Source organism: Oncorhynchus nerka, linkage group LG18 (assembly GCF_034236695.1).
Source record: "Oncorhynchus nerka isolate Pitt River linkage group LG18, Oner_Uvic_2.0, whole genome shotgun sequence".
In the NCBI taxonomy this organism is placed as follows: domain Eukaryota; kingdom Metazoa; phylum Chordata; class Actinopteri; order Salmoniformes; family Salmonidae; genus Oncorhynchus; species Oncorhynchus nerka.
Genome location: NC_088413.1, coordinates 27,241,384 through 27,263,008, shown reverse-complemented (window position 1 = coordinate 27,263,008; position 21,625 = coordinate 27,241,384). Strand labels below are relative to the sequence as shown.

At 42.7% G+C, this 21,625-nt stretch overlaps 2 protein-coding genes across 4 annotated transcripts in view; one reads left to right on the top strand and one right to left on the bottom strand.

Moving 5' to 3' along the window:
• LOC115124987 (lipopolysaccharide-responsive and beige-like anchor protein) overlaps positions 1 to 5,899 on the top strand; it is a 295,611-nt gene extending 289,712 nt beyond the window's left edge. Inside the window, exons 35-36 of the mRNA XM_065003331.1 lie at positions 3,915 to 4,066; positions 4,351 to 5,899. Coding sequence (XP_064859403.1) covers positions 3,915 to 4,066; positions 4,351 to 4,441 — 243 coding nt within the window. The 3' untranslated portion in view covers positions 4,442 to 5,899. The remainder of the gene's footprint in view (positions 1 to 3,914; positions 4,067 to 4,350) is intronic.
• An 834-nt stretch (positions 5,900 to 6,733) lies between these two features.
• The window catches only part of LOC115122917 (serine/threonine-protein kinase DCLK2-like), an 87,262-nt gene continuing 72,370 nt past the window's right edge, over positions 6,734 to 21,625 (bottom strand). For 2 of the 3 annotated variants that reach the window (XM_065003911.1, XM_065003912.1), the window contains exons 14-17: positions 15,298 to 15,394; positions 12,915 to 12,995; positions 12,713 to 12,823; positions 6,734 to 9,309 (exon numbers count right to left, since the gene is read on the bottom strand). In XM_065003911.1, coding sequence (XP_064859983.1) covers positions 8,482 to 9,309; positions 12,713 to 12,823; positions 12,915 to 12,995; positions 15,298 to 15,394 — 1,117 coding nt within the window. In that variant the 3' untranslated portion in view covers positions 6,734 to 8,481. Of the gene's footprint in view, positions 9,310 to 11,417; positions 11,509 to 12,712; positions 12,824 to 12,914; positions 12,996 to 15,297; positions 15,395 to 21,625 lie in introns of all 3 variants that reach the window. The other variant, XM_065003913.1, reaches the window with a different exon arrangement.

Genomic DNA, 21,625 nt, shown 5'->3' with positions numbered 1-21,625 from the left:
TTATTATGGATCCCCATTAGGCCCTGCCAGACAAATGAAGACCAAATTAAACAGTACATGTAACATTATTACACCACTACATATATGTGTGTAGAGTGAGTGTTCTGGCGTGTGTGCGTGTGTCTCCTCATAGTCCGCATTGTTCCATAAGGTATAGTTTTATGTTTGTTACAGCTTGCATGAGTTACTTGATGTGGAATAGAGTTCCATGTAGTCATGGCTCTGTGTAGTACTGTGTGTTTTCCTGAGTTCGTTTTGGACTTGGGGACTGTGAAGAGACCCCTGGTGGCATGTTTTGTGGAGTATGCATGGGTGTCTGAGCTCTGTGCTATTCGTTTGAACATACAGCTCGGTGCTTTCAACATGTCAATACCGCTCACAAAGGAAAGTAGTGATGCAGTCAATCTTTTGTCTACTTTGAGCTGGGAGAGATTGACATGTATGTCATTGATGTCTCTGTGTACATTTAAGGGCCAGGCATGCTGCTCTATTCTGGGCCAACTGTAATGTGCCTATGTCCCTCTTTGTGTCACTTGCCTGTATGACTGGGCAGTAGTCCAGGTGTGACAAAACTAGTGCCTGTAGAACTTTTGTTGATAGCGATGCCAAGAAGCAGAGCAACACTTTATTACAGATAGATCTCTCCCCATCTTAGTTACCACTGCATCAATATCTTTGGACCATGTCAGTTTACAATCCAGGGTTACACCAAGCAGTTTAGTCTCCTCAATTTTCTCAATTTCCACATTATTCATTACAAGATTTAGTTCAGGGTTTAGTCAATGATTTGTCCCAAATACAATGTTGTTTTTTAAAAAGTATTTAGGACTAGCTTATTACTTGCCACCCATTATAAACTGACTGCAGCTCTTTGTTAAATGTTGCAGTAATTTCACTTGCTGTAGTAGCTGATGTGTAGAATGTTGAGTCATCAGCATACATAGACACACAAGCTTTACTCAGAGCCAGTGCCAGGTAATTAGTAAAGATTATAAAAAGTAAGGGGCCTAGACAGCTGCCCTGGGGAATGCCCAACTCCACCTGGATTATGTTGGAAAGGCTTCCATTAAAAAAACACCCTCTGTGTTAGACATATAACTCTCGATCCATGATATAGATGTAAAGCCACAACACAGCAACAGATTATGATTAATAATGTCCAAAACTGATGTCATTTATCCCATTTAGAATATGGCCCTAGTTGCGTTGGAGGGTAAAGAGAGTTGTAACTCTCAGCAACAACCTCTCTCCTGGCTGGTTCTCTGATAGCAGATTCATCCAGCGTAGTTGAGTTGAGGCCATGCTGAATGGATTACAGTCTTAGCCCCACTAATATAACTCAGACAGTGTAAGTAACCATTCTAGCAGATTGTGTTCACTGTCACTGTTCTCCGTGTGCATGTAACTGCTAGAATGAACAGCACCATAAATTCAGCTTTTACCTTGAGCAGACGACACGGAATCCCACCTAAATCTTCACATTCCCCTTTGACCTTCACATTCCCCTTCGCTCTCCCCAGAAAGCAGGAAATATGGGCATGTGGTTCTATAATAGTTCTCCCTGGCATCATTGCCAGGTTCTGAAGTCATCCTTCAGACACCTGAGTCACGTCGGCAATCTTGGCTCCTGTGGAGACGGCGGCCATCTTGTTTGGCCTCCCAGTCGCAGAGTGGCTGATTTTTATTATGTCATGGATCAACCTCCCACCTGTGTCTGGCTGAGTCATCTGCCAGGTCTCCAACCCCCCAGCAGCACACAGTGGGTGATGTACTAGGCCTATAGCCATAGAAGGCTACATCAACACCAGTAAGTACATCATCAGTGCCAGAGGCTGGATGGAGTAACACTGACTTCACACAGTCTACATGGAGGAACAATTAAAGGAGAGTAACTGTCAGGTTAGTTCACGCTTATGAATTGAGGTCATGAATCAGAACAAGTTCAGTTTGGGACTGATGCCACTAGTTCTGTGAATGTAATGGGTCATTCCTGAAATACTGAGAGCCATTTTGGCAAACAATATCTTAACTACATTTTCCTTTATTGAGTTAATCCTAAATGATATTGATCTAAATGTCTGTTCTCTTAATCAATAGTGTCAGATTAACTGACAAAAATTGCTATGGGGCTTTATATGGCAAGATAAAGGATGCAATTACACAGATATCAGACACACGACAAACAAATCTAAACAGAATGACACCCCCACCCCTCCCTCCCCCAATCACCCCACAGCCATACTCCTTTCCCAGTCCTCTTGGATGGCGATCTAACAAAATGCTCTGGAAAGATTGATCCCTCAGTCCCGTTGCCAGTGTGTGTGCCTGAGTGAGTGTGTGTGCCTGAGTGAGTGTGTGGCCCGATGTGTGTGTGTGTGTGTGTGTGTGTGTGTGTGTGTGTGTGTGTGTGTGTGTGTGTGTGTGTGTGTGTGTGTGTGTGTATATGCGTGTGTGTGAGTCAGTGCATTAGTTCAGACTGCCAGGTCTTCTACTGTCAGCAGTTCACTGGACGTCTTCCCTGTGGCTCATAAGAAGAGGCCAAAGACTGACTATGTGTCTGTACTGTATACCTGAAACCAGTTATCACTTCAGGTCCATTGGGAGCAGTCAGGCTAGCTAGAGTGACCTTTGGCTTATTGGGAAAACATTTCCCCCTGTTTTGAATGTGCAACAACTGTCTTTGTTAAACATTTAGATTGTTAAATGATCCATTATATTAGTTATAGTGGTGGTATAAGCATCTAACACAACTTTAGATTGATAAATGATCCATTATATTAGTTATAGTGGTGGTATAAGCATTGACTTGAGTTGGTATCACGAAATAAGCTAAACTGATTGCCAGGAATGTGCCAATATGCGTTAAGTTCAAAACTAAGTTTTGTTCATTTCAAATATTTATCATTTGAAATATACTCTGCCGGCTGCACCACATATGGCCTTGGATGATGAATGTTTTTGTTTAATCTTCCATCTGGTAATTGCACTTCTCTTCTCATCTTTCTAAGCCAGCTGTGACTGAAATAGCTGCATCCCATCTAACATACAGTATGTTAATGTGAAACCGCTAATTAGACTAACTTACACTAGTTATTACTTACAACATTTCCTTGTCATCTCATCATCGTTCGTTACCTCGTGATTGATGCCTCCGACTGGCTTCAATTTCCAACTATATACTGTATGCATAAATATACCCCAACACAGAAGTTTAGTGTCGGGCCGTAGTGTATCCCCGTTTCCCTTGGGAACCCATTCAAGTGTAACACAGCCCATAAGTGCACAGGAAAACCAGATGAGCAGAATAAATCTCTCTCCACTGTGTCTGTGGGGAGCCGTAGCTTGTAGCACTTCAGGTGGATGGACTGCTGTTCTGTGCTGTGCTGCTCGCCACATGAATGTTGTGAAATATCTGATTGATACTGTGCCTCTCGCTTGGTGCAGGAAGTGCTCACAGAGACTGTGATTGAAATAGCACACCGTGAGGTAGGTGGTGAAGTCACTGGTGTCCTAGACTCGGTCACTAAATCGGACCACACCACAAAGCCTATACTGATAAAGCTTTGGTTGATTAAGGAGTTGTTGTAGACACCTCGCTCTATTGGACAAATAGCAGTCGTCAATATGGCGACAGGATTCCTCACTGGCCAAATAAGCCCATGTTCATTATGCTTTATGATAGTGGTCAGCTCTGGTGTGGTGTGAGGGAGTTACACATCCCATCCAAATCTCTGCATGTATTAGCGCCCTCCAGTGGTAGGTGCAATAGGTTGCAGATCATGACGTTGTCCACAGGAGGGCGCTGACAGCCTCGTTGACAATGCAATAGAACAGTAATACAGGAATGTTCCCAATTGTCTTGTACATAACTTCTCCTGTCAGTCAAAGTGGTGCTGTTTCTCCTCTCCCGTCAGGCCATGCTGCTGAGTCGGGACGGACAGTACCTGCTGACGGGGGGAGACGGGGGAGTTCTGTCTGTCTGGCAGGTTCACAACCTCAAACAGATGTTCACCTACCCTGGCTGTGACGCAGGCATCCGCTCCATGGCCATGTCCAACGACCAAAGGTAACATACACACCTGGACTCTGACGCTGTAATCTTCACCCACATGGGTGTTGTGTGGTATGAAGTTTTAGCACATAGGAAGAAATAATGAAAATATGGACTAATGATTAATACCATCTTCAGATGGGAAATAAAAAACCTTCCCAATCTAGAATGCACAGAATACCAAGATGAAGACCTTGGTGTTATTCACACAATGATGACAGACTTAATGTATGGCCTTAGTAAAAGCACATCATGTATGAGCCTTAACTCAACACTCCCTCTCGACTGTCCTCTCCTAGGTGCATCATAACCGGCATGGCGTCTGGTAGTATAGTCCTGTTCTACAACGACTTCAACAGGTGGCACCACGAGTACCAGACCAGATACTGAGGCAGGACCACGCAACAACAATCCCTGAGAATCTGGTTAACGTGGGACCTACCTACTGCAATCCTGTCGTTCGATGTACTAAGGCACTACTCAATACATATTGATATCCTGAATGTATCTTAAGAGAAGAAAAACTGTCTGATTCTGTCGAAAGAAGCAAACTATTTTTAAAAAAGGGCATTGCTATATTTTGTAGGGCATATCGAAAATTTCATATATCTTAGGGTGGGGTTATATACCTATGGTTACAAATCTATTTTTAGCTTGTTAAGAGTCTATTTTCATCTCAAGCAGAGGAAAATAAGGGTTCAAAGTGGAAGTAGGTAGAAAAGTATATTTGCATCTGTCTTAAGAATCCATATATTTGTGTACTTAGGGGTGAGTGATTATTTTCAATAGGTGTGAAACGTGGAGATATAATCATTAATATCATTTTTTCCTTTTTTTCATGCTCTTTTTGCTACTGTGTGGAAACACAGGGAAATAAAATATGTGAAGTTTGTGTGGTGATCGAGCAGGAAGTTCAGTAAGTCCTTTGTGTTCATGACTTGAGAGGGAATATATTCTATTAAATGTTTGTACCACACCTCTGTGGAAATGGACAGATCTTGCCTTCCTGTGCATGAGTTGTCCTGATGGTGGCGTACACTGCACAAAGACTTGTCACATGTGTATCAGACAGTCATCATAGTAACAAGATGGCTACCGGTGTGATTAGTTTGTTTGTATCAAAGTGTTGTCATGACGATCATTAGCTTTATGTACTGTAACCATACTGATGAATAATATGTCTGTCAGTAAAAACAAATGTCATGGGCTACGTCCTAATTTTGTAAAATGGCGTCCCTTCATCTAATTTCCTTCATATTGCTTACTTATCACCTATCAGAACTTTACATGAAGGAGACGGGACGAGGAAAGGTAGCCATGATGTGCTTCTTTGTATAACTTCTTGTTTGCTTTACCTCCTCTACTGAGGCATTTGCAGTACTTAAGCATATACTGTATCATATTAGCGATCGACATAGTGCCCAAACCATGCTAGGATCATCAAAGTATCTCATCTTGGCAAAGAGTGGTGCAGCGAAATGAGTGTGTCACAGTAAATATTCACGGGATATATTCACCAGACCAGACAACCCCGGTCCTGGACAGCCAAAGGGTGTGCACTTTTTGGCTCAATCCCAGCTTTAAAATACCCGATTCTACCTAATTATGGGCCTTCAGGTCCAAACTGAATTGAATCAGGTGTTTTGGTGCAGGGTTGGAACACCCGATGTGGTTCCTCCAATACAACGGCGCATAAGGAGAAACATTGTGTTGGTTTGATCACGATTACAATGAAATGGCTACTACTGTATTTTCTATGTATCGCTCAATATTTTGGCAATCAATTTGGAATGAGTGTTTTTGACGCGTGATGAGTTCTGACAAATAAAATTGAATTTTTTAACTTGAGACCTCTTCTTCAATTGAACTGTTATTTGAAGTTAGACTGGAATGTAGCCAGGGGTGCATCTAACCACACTGCACAACTTCCTCTCCTGGCTGCAGTCAAGGCCTAGGGAGGTAGGTTTAACCCAGAGAATGATAGAAGCCGTATTAGCATGGGTAGTATCATTGACGGCTTCCACCATTTCAATGTAGTTGACTGGGTGGGAACTCCCATCGTCATTGGCTGATCCCTCCTGGAGTCATGTCCAACCAGGTCATCGGGCAGGATCAGCCAATTGCGAAAATGAAGATAGCATGGGCAGCCCGTCAGACAAAGATGAGTGCTATATCTCTATGGTTTTGTCTTTGGTTTATTCAAATTGAAAACTAGAAGGGTATAAACTTTTGCATAAAGACCATTTAGATGGTGTGGAAATATATTGCGCAACCTTCCCTTCAAGAGATGACGGTTGGAGTCTTCACCAGGACCTGCTTGCTGCTCTCAATGTGGTTAAACCCCCCAACGCAGTGCAGGTGCTGCCATCACTGAGACCTGCAGAGCGGGGGGTTATGGGAGTCTGTGGGTTTCTAGCTTGGTTCCCCATGGGCTAGATCTGGTAACTGTTTCTATCCTGGTGATTGGCTCAGTAGGTCTGGAGCAAAACACGTCATCAAGTAGCGGTTTTCATTGGCAAATGGTTGGAATTAGGCCATGTTGTTGCTTCAGATATTGTCCACAGGAGGGCGCTGATGATCACATGGGTCTCAGTCACTTTACCTCATTGTGAGTGGCTTATATCGGATTTCTACACACCTTTATCAACATGGTGCCAAAGAAATAAAAACATGAAAAAAAACTGATTTGAATACTTTTTATTGCATTTGAAGTTTTCCAATGTGCTCCTAATACATAATGATAAAGGAGTCACAGTGGCTAAATGTCTGTACAAACTAAAAGTTCTGGTCAAAGCTGACAGGAGTTTTTCCATACAGGTATCCAGACTAAAACTGCAATAAAAAAAAGCATTATGATGATGACAGTGTAATTTGACTAAACATTACAGAACAGCTACTATACGTACAATAGTACCAGCTTGACGTGCGTGCGTGTGTGTGAGAGAGAGACCTGTTTTGTGGGGAGGCAGAGGGAGGAACATGGCATGCAACTAAAGCCCCTTGGAGTAGTAGTGCTGTGCATCGGAGCCATTATCAATATCCGAAGGGTTAAACCCTAACCAACTGCAGTAGGCTAGGTAAGGAGATATGGGGGCTTGCATCCCAAATGGTACCCTATATACCCTACATAGTGCACTACTTTTGACCAATACCCTATGGGCCCTGCTCAAAAGTAGTGCACTATATAGGGAATAGGGTGCGATTTGGGACATAAACATGGACTTTAAAACAAGTGCATTACCATTACAGACAAAGACAACAGCAAAGTGGAACAGCCTCACGTTAATTATCCGGTAAATCTGGACTGATAAATGAGTATATGAGGGGATAGAGCTCCCAGTGTTTCCTGTCAGCTGGTTTCAGAAAAGGAATCTAATCTAAGGAATCTGAAAAACGTTTTGCAACGGAGTGCGAAAATGAGCGTTTCTTACAGGACATGTCCAGGAAGTCCCTTCCTTGTTTGTCTGTTTTCTTCCTGATGAACATTTACATTTTAGTCATCTAGCAGACGCTCTTATCCAGAGCAACTTACAGGAGCAATTAGGGTTAAGTGACTTGCTCAAGAGCACATTGGCAGATTTGTCACCTAGTTGGCTGGGGGATTCGAACCAGTGACCTTTCGGTTACTGGCCAAACGCTCTTAAACGCTAGGCTACCTGCCGCCCTGAACACACCCCTGATCTGGCAGCTATTTTGACAGGCACACCTCTCCTCATTGACACGTTCATCTTTACATTTACATTTAAGTCATTTAGCAGACGCTCTTATCCAGAGCGACTTACAAATCTTCTACTCTGTTGCGTTTCTCTTTTGGTGTTCAGCAGTTAAACACTACAGGCTCCATAGCGGACCAATGATAAACAGGCTTTACAGACAAGAGAAGAAAACAAACAAACCTTCAACTTTCATTCGGATGCCTCGTGTCTGTCATACAATACTATACACATCTACAGTAGCAGTTTATCTTACAACAGACAACAAGCACGCCAAATAATATACTTCTACCCATAATCAACATGTGTGTGTCTACCAACCAACCACAGACAATAAATAAAACATGATCAGAAGTCATTCCAGAAAACCCTGTCTGAAACCACACACACTAACTAGCCAGGCCTCGCTCTATTTTCTCCATATATAAATACACACATACCGTATATACAAATCAACCAAAATATACAAAACACCTCAACTTCCCTCTTGGAGCGTGGATATGATGGGTTCTCTACAGAGATTGTACTGTAGGTTGGGAGCCTAGGAACAATACAGCAGTGGATATCAGCTGTTCTACTGTTACTGGGGATGGAGGTTCTATCTGTATCTAGCCCCCTACATGCAAATCATAGGTCTGGGGATACGGCGCAAGGGGGCTGGAAAGGTACAAATTAGACCATGGTCCAGCAGCCAGTCTTCTCATCCATCATTCTTTCTCACAGCTCTCTGGCAGTAGCAGCAGCTTCAACGTCAAGGCCCACCAGGGGTGATGGAGGGGTGGGAGAGGAGGGAGAGGAGCAGGTCAGGGGTGAGGGAGGGCTGGGAAAGGCAGAGGGAGACAGAGGGTCGGAGGGAGAGGGGCAGGTAAAAAGAGAGGGAGGAGAGGAGGGAGAGAGAGGGGCAGGAGGAGAGGGGGAGGCTTTGCGTTTGGAAGGTGATGAGTTGGAGGGGCAAGTAATAGGCTTATATGAGGCAGGAGGGAAGGCACAGGCATGGAGCTTGGTTGGAGAGGAAAGAGAAGGGGACATTTGAAGTTTGGTAGGTGAAGAGGGAGAGGAAGGAGAAGGAGAGATGACAGGTTTAGTATGTGAGGAAGGAGAGAGAGAGATACCAGGTTTGGTAGGTGAGGAAGGAGAGGGAGAGATAACAGGTTTGTCAGGAGAGGAAGGAGAGGGAGAGTTGTTGGGCCTGGTAGGGGAGGTAGGATAGATAGAGATGTTAGGCTTGGTAGGAGAGGAAGGAGAGACAGGGACAGAGGGAGAGGTAACAGGTCTGGTAGGTGTTGAAGGAGAGATGGGAGGGGATACAGGCACATCAGTCTGAGGACTCTTGGGTTCCTCCTCTGGCAGGGCAGGCTTGGTGGGTGATGCCAGCTTGGTGGGTACTGGCAGCTTGGAGTTGGGTGAGACTGGTGAGGCTTGCTTGACTGGCATGGCTGCAGGAGGGACTACTTTCTTCCCAGGCAGTGGTGGGGGCGGAGGTGGTGCTGTGGGCCTCTGGCTGCGACGAGTCAGCTGGATCCTCTTCTTATCTAGAGCTGTGTTCTGGTAGAGGTCAGGGGTGAGGGAAAGAAAGTCAGACCGACACTCACCTTCTGTACTGTACAATACAACATAACCAAACAAGTAGGGAGAGACAGAAATAAAGAACAGTGGGTCAATATATAATGGGAAGAGAAAACTACCCCAAGATGACGTTCAACCTCACTGATCTCTGACAGTAAGGTCCATGGAGTAACATTTCTATATAATATTAAAAACAGTAGATAAAAAAATATATATATATATGAACAGAAACAATCATAGATGGGATGATTTTACAGTGACAGACCCTTCACAGTAGTAGACAGACCCTTCACAGTAGACTGACCCAAGACAGCAAATCATATCATCAATGCTCAACATGCAGTGTAAGGGAAAATGAGAAATTGTGCTGGAGAGATTTTGCCTCATCACAACCCAAACCAACTAGACACTGAAGATCACATCTGGAATTACAGATCATTTGGTTTGCTATAATAATAATAATAACAATAATAACTACGTAACAATCAGAAGGCATCCAGATTTCCCATGTTCCCTTAGCTGAGTGAGTCTTCGTGGCGTCAGTGAAGAAGCAGTAAAGAAGCGTAGCCTTCAGTGTTAGTACATACCATTGCCTTGGAGCTAATTCAGAGGGTGGCAATGTGGGCGTGTTGTGGAGGAGTGGAGGGGGCGGGGAGGAAGCAGAGGGGACAGAGACTAGTCTTACTCACAGCTCAACAACATTAGAGGAGACACAGAAAGCAGGCCTGTTTGATTCCTGCTCTGGTGTACCGCAGCACTGCTGGTTTTCCTCTGTCCCTGGTAGCTAAGTGATCAGTTCATGCCATTGGTTAGCCAGAGTCCACTACTCACCTGGTTTCCAATATCTAAATAAAAAGAAGCAGTGGGGTCCCACTGGGCACAGACGTCAATCCAACGTCTATTACACATTGGTTCAATAGAATTTCATTGATATGACGTAGAAACAACATTGATTCAAACCGTTGTGTGGCTCTCCAGGCCTGGAATTGATTAGCCTAAAGTCTGCTATGACAGCCAACTATCAGGATGCTAGCAAGCTCAATGACAATTTTAGAAATCTTAACTTCTGGGGAGTACTGTTCAATGTTAAATCCAAGGCAATATTAGCAATTTTCATCTGTCTCTCTCATCTGGTGCAGTAGTGCAGTTTAAATGTTTGACCACAGGGTGGTGGTAGAGATCAATTGAACAATTATCATGAGATGAACTGTAAATGTATCCAAAGGGCTGGGACAGCAGGTTGAAATGTTTTGTCATGAATCTTGTTCTGGGGGCAGCTCTGCCGAGTGGTCACTAGCTGGCACAGCCACAAAGTAATATAATGTAATTTTAAACCTAACCTTAACCACACGGTTAACCTTAATTCGTAACCCTATCCTTAAATTAAGACCAAAAAGCTCATTTTTGTTTTGCAGCTGGCCCATCTAACGAAAATTGCGCAGTTCTGCCTCCAGAGCAAGATTCATGACAATAAATGTCAACCTGCCATAAACATGGCCAATATATGTAGGAGTAGGATCATGGCTTTACATAGACATCAAATATATTGTAAAATTGCCATAGACATTTAATGTCCCCAGGTTATTGTAGGGGCATTAACTATAAGAGCACTACTTTGGATGAGTGACAGAGACGGGGGCAAATTAAAAATTAGTTCAGCAGAAGCAATGAGGGCTTCTCTTAGGGCTAGTTAGTTAGCATGCCAAATAACCACCCAGCCAGCCAAAAACAACACAGAATACAATAACATGTACAAATCTAACTCAAACATCTCTCAACACAGCAGTGACATCATTGTCAACAAAGTCAGTCCACACAGAGACGAGTTGATTGATGAAGATGGTTATGAGAGAGATAAGTGGAGGATGAGAAGGGGGATGATTGAGAGACAGAAAATAAAAGAGGCCCCATTGGAGGAGGAGAGAGGAGCTTAGGCAAATTACACGAGGGGGCAGAGCAGCCATGCAAACTGATTCAAGGCCACTGCAGAGAGTTACTGAGTTATTCTGCCCAGATCAATCTGTTATAGAGAGGCATTATTGGAGCTGGCAGAGGGGGAGAGAGTGGAGGATGGGGGAGATCGGTACCCTGCACTCAGCTCCAAAGCTTCCCCTGTGGTCCTGGGATGAGGGAGTGGGATGAGCAGGAGGGGCGCAGGGATCTCCTTTACACCTCAAACTGTCGAAGGAGATTTACAACAAAATGAGGTTTAACCCTGAGTCAGGGGTAGTCCCAAATGAACCCTTGCACACCCCTTAGCCCATGCTAATCCCCTTCTACTGCTGCAGTGGGTATACTGGACCCAGATGGAAGCAGTCAGCATGTGTGCATCGCAATAGTCTAGAGAGGCTTCCTCTCATTGTCTCCATCTTCAAGGACCAGGGAAGGAGATGAGGGGAATCTAATTGAGATGCATCCATTGACAGACCTATGCTATATTGGTCGTGTATTCGCAGGCCAGCTCCAGCTCAATAGACCCCCAAGTGGACCAGAGAGGGGAGGTGATGTGTGCGGCAGATCGAGAGGAAGTTCACCACCCACAACAGGAAGTTACATAACTGTGCCAGGAGGTGCATAGACTTGTGGGAAAAAGCTTAAAAACAGATAAGGATGGTAGGATATGATTAATGTACTCTGGAGTCACTGAGAACACTGTGTCAACACTAAAACACCACATTTGTACTGCAAGGATGAAAATGTGTTTTAGAGATAAGATGATGAATCAGGATTTATCCGTGTGTAATCCCAGGGGAAAGCATTTTGAATAAATGTTGCTCTCTTAAAACCCTCAGTGATATGATTACATGTAAAGAAGTTGTCCATTTCTTAGCTTTCCTGTCAGATAATCTCTCATGTTCTTTTAGATCAAAATCTTATGTAACCAACTGATTAATAGTACTAGATGTGAAAATGGTTATTGTTTGTTTGAAAGTGAGTAGGTGTAGTGCTGAATTGACAAACATTTGTTACAGTTCATGTTGGTTTCCAATCCATCTTGAAATGTAAGCGGATGCCAATAAAAATAAAATCAGGAAGCTTCTTTTAGCTTTGTTTTTGGTTCCTTCAGAAAACGACTGATGGCAAGTAAAGCAGGCCATGGTTTAACATTTCTGCAAATATCAAGAATCTACAGACGAGGACTCTGGGGTGTCAACTAACGACAGATGGTGGAATACAGAGAGTTCAGATGAGGGAAAGTATATGGAGATACACAATGTGTGTATTGGAAACGTGACCAGAAAATAGAGAGTAGTTGGTAGAGAGTAGAGGGTCGTGACTGAGTGCTGTTGTGTATACGGAGCAAAACAATGTGTGTATGGATAATGGGACCAGAAAACAAATAATGGGTTGTGATAGTGAATGTTGTTGTCTTGTTCCTCACCATGATGACCGACACTCCTGCTGTGGTTGTGCTGGGCTTTGGTGCTGTGTTGAAGTGTGTCCTCAGTTTACCTGACACCTCCATCTTCATGTTGTTCTCCATGTTGTCATCCTGCAGAGACACACACACATTCTCCTTTATGGTCCTGAACACACACACACCCCCACACACACACCCACACAAAGTCCACAAGACAAGTTACCGTGACCCAGGGATGAGAGAGGATGTCCTGTGCTGTGTAGCGAGCCTCTACGTTCACCTGCAGCATCCGCCCAATCAGCTCCTAGAAAACACATCAGGTCATGCATCAGCGGTGAGTTCGTCAGGGTCCAGTCTCTCTCAAGTCATGTCGTCGCAACTTTACCTTGACATGTCATGTCACACAGTGAGAACAATGTACAAGTGTCACAGGAGGACATTACAAACAGTGTTCCAGCACTGTTTGGCTACATTCACTGTGCCTCCAACCAGGGTCGGGTTCATTAGGGCTTACGGACCAAAATATTTTGCAACGGAAAACGAAAATGAGCATGTCTTATTGGACAAGTTCAGGTAGTCCATGTCAGTCTATATCAGTCCATTTTCTACTCTTCCAGTAACTAATGAATAGACCGTGACTGCAGCAGGCTGTTGAGATCTCTAGACGTAGGCTTTTCTTTGTTATGTCGAGGTGCCACTGCAGCAGAGGATTTAATTAGTATTTCAGCCTTGCTTTGAAATAGCTGCTGTCACGGTAACACATGGTGGTCATTTAGGGAGTGAGAGGAGGGAGAGAGAGACATTTAAATTCTACAACCACCTAAAAGGAAGCAATCCCTAAACCTTCCATAACAAACCATCCCCGACAGAGAAATAAATCTGGAGAAGAAACCCCTAAGCAAGCTGGTCCTGGGGCTCTGTTCACAAACAGACCCCACAGAGCCCCAAGACAGCAACACAATTAGACCCAAATAAAATATGAGAAAACAAAAAGATCATTACTTGGTCCTAAACAGAAAGTACACAGTGGCAGAATACCTGACCACTGTAACTGACCCAAAACGAAGGAAATCTTTGACTATGTACAGAAAGACCGCCGTAGGCAGACATGGCTCTCAAGAGAAGACAGGCTGTGTGCACACTGCCCACAAAATGAGGTGGAAACTGAGCTGCACTTCCTAACCTCCTGCCAAATGTATGACCATAATAGACACACATAATTCATTCAGACCAATCTAATTTTGATAAACTCCCATATTTACTGGGTGAAATACCAGTGTGCCATCACAGCAACAACATTTGTGACCTATTGCCACAAGAAAAGAGTAACCAGTGAAGAACAAACACCATTGTAAATGCAACCTATATTTATGTTTATTTATTTTCCCTTTCGTACTTTAACTATTTCCACATCATTACGACACTGTATGTGTACAGTACACTGTACATAATATGACATTTAAAATGTCTTTATTCTTTTGGAACTTTTGTAAGCGTCATGTTTATTTCACTTTTGTTTATCCTTTTCACTTGCTTTGGCAATGTAAACATATGTTTCCATGCCAATAAAGCCCTTAAATTGAAATTGAACATGTTATTGAATTGAAAGGCAGAGAGAGAGAGAGAGAGGCAGAGAGAGAGAGAGAGGCAGAAAGAGAGAGAGGCAGAAAGAGAGAGAGAGAGGCAGAGAAAGAGAGAGAGGCAGAGAAAGAGAGAGAAAGAGAGAGAGGCAGAGAGAGAGAGAGAGAGGTAGAGAAAGAGAGAGAGATAGAGGCAGAGAGAGAGAGGCAGAGAGAGAAAGAGAGAGATAGAGAGAGAGAGAGGCAGAGAAAGAAAGAGGCAGAGAAAGAGAGACATAGAGAGAGAGAGAGGCAGAAAGAGAGAGAGAGGAGAGAGAGAGAGAGGCAGAGAGAGAGAGAGAGAGATAGAGAGGCAGAGAGAGAGAGATAGAGAGGCAGAGAGAGAGAGAGAGAGAGAAAGAAAGAGAGAGGCAGAGAAAGAGAGAGAGGCAGAGAAAGAGAGAGAGGCAGAGAGAGAGAGAGAGGCAGAGAGAGAGAGAGGCAGAGAGAGAGAGAGGCAGAGAAAGAGAGAGGCAGAGAAAGAGAGAGGCAGAGAAAGAGAGAGGCAGAGAAAGAGAGAGAGGCAGAGAAAGAGGCAGAGAGAAAGAGCGAGAGGCAGAGAGAGCGAGTGAAAGAGAGGTAGAGAAAGAGAGGCAGAGAAAGAGAGGCAGAGAGAGCAAGAGGCAGAGAAAGAGAGCGAGAGAGACAGAGAAAGAGAGCGAGAGAGGCAGAGGAAGAGAGCGAGAGAGGCAGAGAAAGAGAGCGAGAGAGGCAGAGAAAGAGAGCAAGAGAGGCAGAGAAAGAGAGCGAGAGAGGCAGAGAAAGAGAGCGAGAGAGCATAAAAGAGGAGAACGGGATGTGTGAACAGAAGAAGAGATGGTGTGTGTGTGTGCATCTCCTCTTTCCAAACCATCCCTCTCTTTCTTCACTCCCGCCTCCTTCATTCCGGGAGATCTCAACGGGACCCTCCCACCCCCTCATTGCTGCCACCCAAATGTAATGGGGGCTGACGCGACAGGGGTGGTGTGTCTGTGTGTGGTGGTTTACCTTGGCTGAGTCCGTGACGTTGTCCCAGTAGGGAGCAGGGAAGTCCAGTCGTCCCACCAGAATCTGGTCAAACAGGTCCTCTTGAAGGTTGTCCTCACTGTACAGAGAAACATACTATGCTGTGAACATATGAATACTTCAGCGTACACACACACTTTGGCATCATACATTATATTTATGTCACATTCAAAAGACACACAGTGTCAGAATAACTCTGACACCATTGTCCCCTCACCTTCCCTCATTAACTGGCTGCATGCATTTTCCAATTCAGCACCAGGAATCAGGAATCAATCACACACCAGAACACAACAAGAGTAGCCACAGAAGAGGTACAAGTAGGGGGAGGATAGGACGACTAACTATGAGACATAAATCTCTCAGCTCTATTCTGGCAGACAATCCTCACTGCAATGACACTACTATCCAGAGACCTTGTCTATGTCTATGCCGAACAGTTAATCTATGCGAGATCACAGTTATGCTAAACCGCAAGTATAAAAAAACATCAAATGAACTCATGTAAATTCACATCTCCTATTTTTAAATAGCTGAATAATGTGCGAGGGCCAGACGCCTGGGTTTACACTAAGGAAGCCGAACATTAAGGAAGCCGAATATTCAGAGATTATCATGTTAACATTAAGCGTGGTGACTGTGTAATGAACACTATCCCCTCAAGGACCAGCCATGTTGTTGTGTGGTGTACCTGAGAATATATCCCTGTAGGTGTTCTGGAGGTTAAATAACATTGTGTAGTGTACTGTATGTGTCTGCAGGTTACATAACATTGTGTAGTGTACTGTAGGTGTCTGGAGGTTAAATAACATTGTGTAGTGTACTGTAGGTGTCTGGAGGTTAAATAACATTGTGTAGTGTACTGTAGGTGTCTGGAGGTTACATAACATTGTACAGTGTACTGTAGTTGTCTGGAGGTTACATAACATTGTGTAGTGTACTGTAGGTGTCTGGAGGTTAAATAACATTGTGTAGTGTACTGTAGGTGTCTGGAGGTTAAATAACATTGTGTAGTGTACTGTAGGTGTCTGGAGGTTAAATAACATTGTGTAGTGTACTGTAGGTGTCTGGAGGTTAAATAACATTGTGTAGTGTACTGTAGGTGTCTGGAGGTTAAATAACATTGTGTAGTGTACTGTAGGTGTCTGGAGGTTAAATAACATTGTGTAGTGTACTGTAGGTGTCTGGAGGTTACATAACATTGTGTAGTGTACTGTAGGTGTCTGCAGGTTAAATAACATTGTGTAGTGTACTGTAGGTGTCTGGAGGTTACATAACATTGTGTAGTATACTGTAGGTGTCTGGAGGTTACATAACATTGTGTAGTGTGTCTGGAGGTTAAATAACATTGTGTAGTGTGTCTGGAGGTTACATAACATTGTGTAGTGTGTCTGGAGGTTAAATAACATTGTGTAGTGTACTGTAGGTGTCTGGAGGTTAAATAACATTGTGTAGTGTACTGTAGGTGTCTGGAGGTTACATAACATTGTGTAGTGTACTGTAGGTGTCTGGAGGTTAAATAACATTGTGTAGTGTACTGTAGGTGTCTGGAGGTTACATAACATTGTGTAGTGTACTGTAGGTGTCTGGAGGTTAAATAACATTGTGTAGTGTACTGTAGGTGTCTGGAGGTTAAATAACATTGTGTAGTGTACTGTAGGTGTCTGGAGGTTACATAACATTGTGTAGTGTACTGTAGGTGTCTGGAGGTTAAATAACATTGTGTAGTGTACTGTAGGTGTCTGCAGGTTAAATAACATTGTGTAGTGTACTGTAGGTGTCTGGAGGTTAAATAACATTGTGTAGTGTACTGTAGGTGTCTGGAGGTTAAATAACATTGTGTAGTGTGTCTGGAGGTTAAATAACATTGTGTAGTGTGTCTGGAGGTTAAATAACATTGTGTAGTGTACTGTAGGTGTCTGGAGGTTAAATAACATTGTGTAGTGTACTGTAGGTGTCTGGAGGTTACATAACATTGTGTAGTGTACTGTAGGTGTCTGGAGGTTAAATAACATTGTGTAGTGTGTCTGGAGGTTAAATAACATTGTGTAGTGTACTGTAGGTGTCTGGAGGTTAAATAACATTGTGTAGTGTACTGTAGGTGTCTGGAGGTTAAATAACATTGTGTAGTGTACTGTAGGTGTCTGCAGGTTAAATAACATTGTGCAGTGTAGTGTGTCTGGAGGTTAAATAACATTGTGTAGTGTACTGTAGGTGTCTGGAGGTTAAATAACATTGTGTAGTGTACTGTAGGTGTCTGGAGGTTAAATAACATTGTGTAGTGTACTGTAGGTGTCTGGAGGTTAAATAACATTGTGTAGTGTACTGTAGGTGTCTGGAGGTTACATAACATTGTGTAGTGTGTCTGGAGGTTAAATAACATTGTGTAGTGTGTCTGGAGGTTACATAACATTGTGTAGTGTACTGTAGGTGTCTGGAGGTTACATAACATTGTGTAGTGTACTGTAGGTGTCTGGAGGTTACGTAACATTGTGTAGTGTACTGTACGTGTCTGGAGGTTAAATAACATTGTGTAGTGTACTGTAGGTGTCTGCAGGTTAAATAACATTGTGTAGTGTACTGTAGGTGTCTGGAGGTTAAATAACATTGTGTAGTGTACTGTAGGTGTCTGGAGGTTAAATAACATTGTGTAGTGTACTGTAGGTGTCTGGAGGTTAAATAACATTGTGTAGTGTACTGTAGGTGTCTGGAGGTTACATAACATTGTGTAGTGTACTGTAGGTGTCTGGAGGTTACATAACATTGTGTAGTGTACTGTAGGTGTCTGGAGGTTACATAACATTGTGTAGTGTACTGTAGGTGTCTGGAGGTTACATAACATTGTGTAGTATACTGTAGGTGTCTGGAGGTTACATAACATTGTGTAGTGTACTGTAGGTGTCTGGAGGTTAAATAACATTGTGTAGTGTGTCTGGAGGTTACATAACATTGTGTAGTGTACTGTAGGTGTCTGGAGGTTACATAACATTGTGTAGTGTACTGTAGGTGTCTGGAGGTTAAATAACATTGTGTAGTGTGTCTGGAGGTTACATAACATTGTGTAGTGTACTGTAGGTGTCTGGAGGTTAAATAACATTGTGTAGTGTACTGTAGGTGTCTGGAGGTTAAATAACATTGTGTAGTGTACTGTAGGTGTCTGGAGGTTAAATAACATTGTGTAGTGTACTGTAGGTGTCTGGAGGTTAAATAACATTGTGTAGTGTACTGTAGGTGTCTGGAGGTTAAATAACATTGTGTAGTGTACTGTAGGTGTCTGGAGGTTAAATAACATTGTGTAGTGTACTGTAGGTGTCTGTAGGTGTCTGAGGTTACATAACATTGTGTAGTGTACTGTAGGTGTCTGGAGGTTAAATAACATTGTGTAGTGTGTCTGGAGGTTACATAACATTGTGTAGTGTACTGTAGGTGTCTGGAGGTTAAATAACATTGTGTAGTGTGTCTGGAGGTTACATAACATTGTGTAGTGTACTGTAGGTGTCTGGAGGTTAAATAACATTGTGTAGTGTACTGTAGGTGTCTGGAGGTTAAATAACATTGTGTAGTGTGTCTGGAGGTTACATAACATTGTGTAGTGTACTGTAGGTGTCTGGAGGTTAAATAACATTGTGTAGTGTACTGTAGGTGTCTGGAGGTTAAATAACATTGTGTAGTGTACTGTAGGTGTCTGGAGGTTAAATAACATTGTGTAGTGTACTGTAGGTGTCTGGAGGTTAAATAACATTGTGTAGTGTACTGTAGGTGTCTGGAGGTTAAATAACATTGTGTAGTGTACTGTAGGTGTCTGCAGGTTACATAACATTGTGCAGTGTAGTGTGTCTGGAGGTTAAATAACATTGTGTAGTGTACTGTAGGTGTCTGGAGGTTAAATAACATTGTGTAGTGTGTCTGGAGGTTAATAACATTGTGTAGTGTACTGTAGGTGTCTGGAGGTTAAATAACATTGTGTAGTGTACTGTAGGTGTCTGGAGGTTAAATAACATTGTGTAGTGTACTGTAGGTGTCTGGAGGTTAAATAACATTGTGTAGTGTACTGTAGGTGTCTGGAGGTTAAATAACATTGTGTAGTGTACTGTAGGTGTCTGGAGGTTAAATAACAACAGTGTGTAGTGTGTCTGGAGGTTAAATAACATTGTGTAGTGTACTGTAGGTGTCTGGAGGTTACATAACATTGTGTAGTGTGTCTGGAGGTTAAATAACATTGTGTAGTGTACTGTAGGTGTCTGGAGGTTAAATAACATTGTGTAGTGTGTCTGGAGGTTACATAACATTGTGTAGTGTACTGTAGGTGTCTGGAGGTTACATAACATTGTGTAGTGTACTGTAGGTGTCTGGAGGTTAAATAACATTGTGTAGTGTGTCTGGAGGTTAAATAACATTGTGTAGTGTACTGTAGGTGTCTGGAGGTTAAATAACATTGTGTAGTGTACTGTAGGTGTCTGGAGGTTAAATAACATTGTGTAGTGTGTCTGGAGGTTACATAACATTGTGTAGTGTGTCTGGAGGTTACATAACATTGTGTAGTGTACTGTAGGTGTCTGGAGGTTACATAACATTGTGTAGTGTACTGTAGGTGTCTGGAGGTTAAATAACATTGTGTAGTGTACTGTAGGTGTCTGGAGGTTAAATAACATTGTGTAGTGTACTGTAGGTGTCTGGAGGTTAAATAACATTGTGTAGTGTACTGTAGGTGTCTGGAGGTTAAATAACATTGTGTAGTGTACTGTAGGTGTCTGGAGGTTAAATAACATTGTGTAGTGTACTGTAGGTGTCTGGAGGTTACATAACATTGTGTAGTGTACTGTAGGTGTCTGGAGGTTAAATAACATTGTGTAGTGTACTGTAGGTGTCTGGAGGTTACATAACATTGTGTAGTGTACTGTAGGTGTCTGGAGGTTAAATAACATTGTGTAGTGTGTCTGGAGGTTACATAACATTGTGTAGTGTACTGTAGGTGTCTGGAGGTTACATAACATTGTGTAGTGTACTGTAGGTGTCTGGAGGTTAAATAACATTGTGTACTGTAGGTGTCTGGAGGTTAAATAACATTGTGTAGTGTACTGTAGGTGTCTGGAGGTTAAATAACATTGTGTAGTGTACTGTAGGTGTCTGGAGGTTAAATAACATTGTGTAGTGTACTGTAGGTGTCTGGAGGTTAAATAACATTGTGTAGTGTACTGTAGGTGTCTGCAGGTTAAATAACATTGTGCAGTGTAGTGTGTCTGGAGGTTAAATAACATTGTGTAGTGTACTGTAGGTGTCTGCAGGTTAAATAACATTGTGCAGTGTAGTGTGTCTGGAGGTTAAATAACATTGTGTAGTGTACTGTAGGTGTCTGGAGGTTAAATAACATTGTGTAGTGTACTGTAGGTGTCTGGAGGTTAAATAACATTGTGTAGTGTACTGTAGGTGTCTGCAGGTTAAATAACATTGTGCAGTGTAGTGTGTCTGGAGGTTAAATAACATTGTGTAGTGTACTGTAGGTGTCTGGAGGTTAAATAACATTGTGTAGTGTACTGTAGGTGTCTGGAGGTTAAATAACATTGTGTAGTGTACTGTAGGTGTCTGGAGGTTAAATAACATTGTGTAGTGTACTGTAGGTGTCTGGAGGTTAAATAACATTGTGTAGTGTACTGTAGGTGTCTGGAGGTTAAATAACATTGTGTAGTGTACTGTAGGTGTCTGGAGGTTAAATAACATTGTGTAGTGTGTCTGGAGGTTACATAACATTGTGTAGTGTACTGTAGGTGTCTGGAGGTTAAATAACATTGTGTAGTGTACTGTAGGTGTCTGGAGGTTAAATAACATTGTGTAGTGTACTGTAGGTGTCTGGAGGTTAAATAACATTGTGTAGTGTACTGTAGGTGTCTGGAGGTTAAATAACATTGTGTAGTGTACTGTAGGTGTCTGGAGGTTAAATAACATTGTTGTGTAGTGTGTCTGGAGGTTACATAACATTGTGTAGTGTACTGTAGGTGTCTGGAGGTTAAATAACATTGTGTAGTGTACTGTAGGTGTCTGGAGGTTAAATAACATTGTGTAGTGTACTGTAGGTGTCTGGAGGTTAAATAACATTGTGTAGTGTACTGTAGGTGTCTGGAGGTTAAATAACATTGTGTAGTGTACTGTAGGTGTCTGGAGGTTAAATAACATTGTGTAGTGTGTCTGGAGGTTAAATAACATTGTGTAGTGTACTGTAGGTGTCTGGAGGTTACATAACATTGTGTAGTGTACTGTAGGTGTCTGGAGGTTACATAACATTGTGTAGTGTACTGTAGGTGTCTGGAGGTTA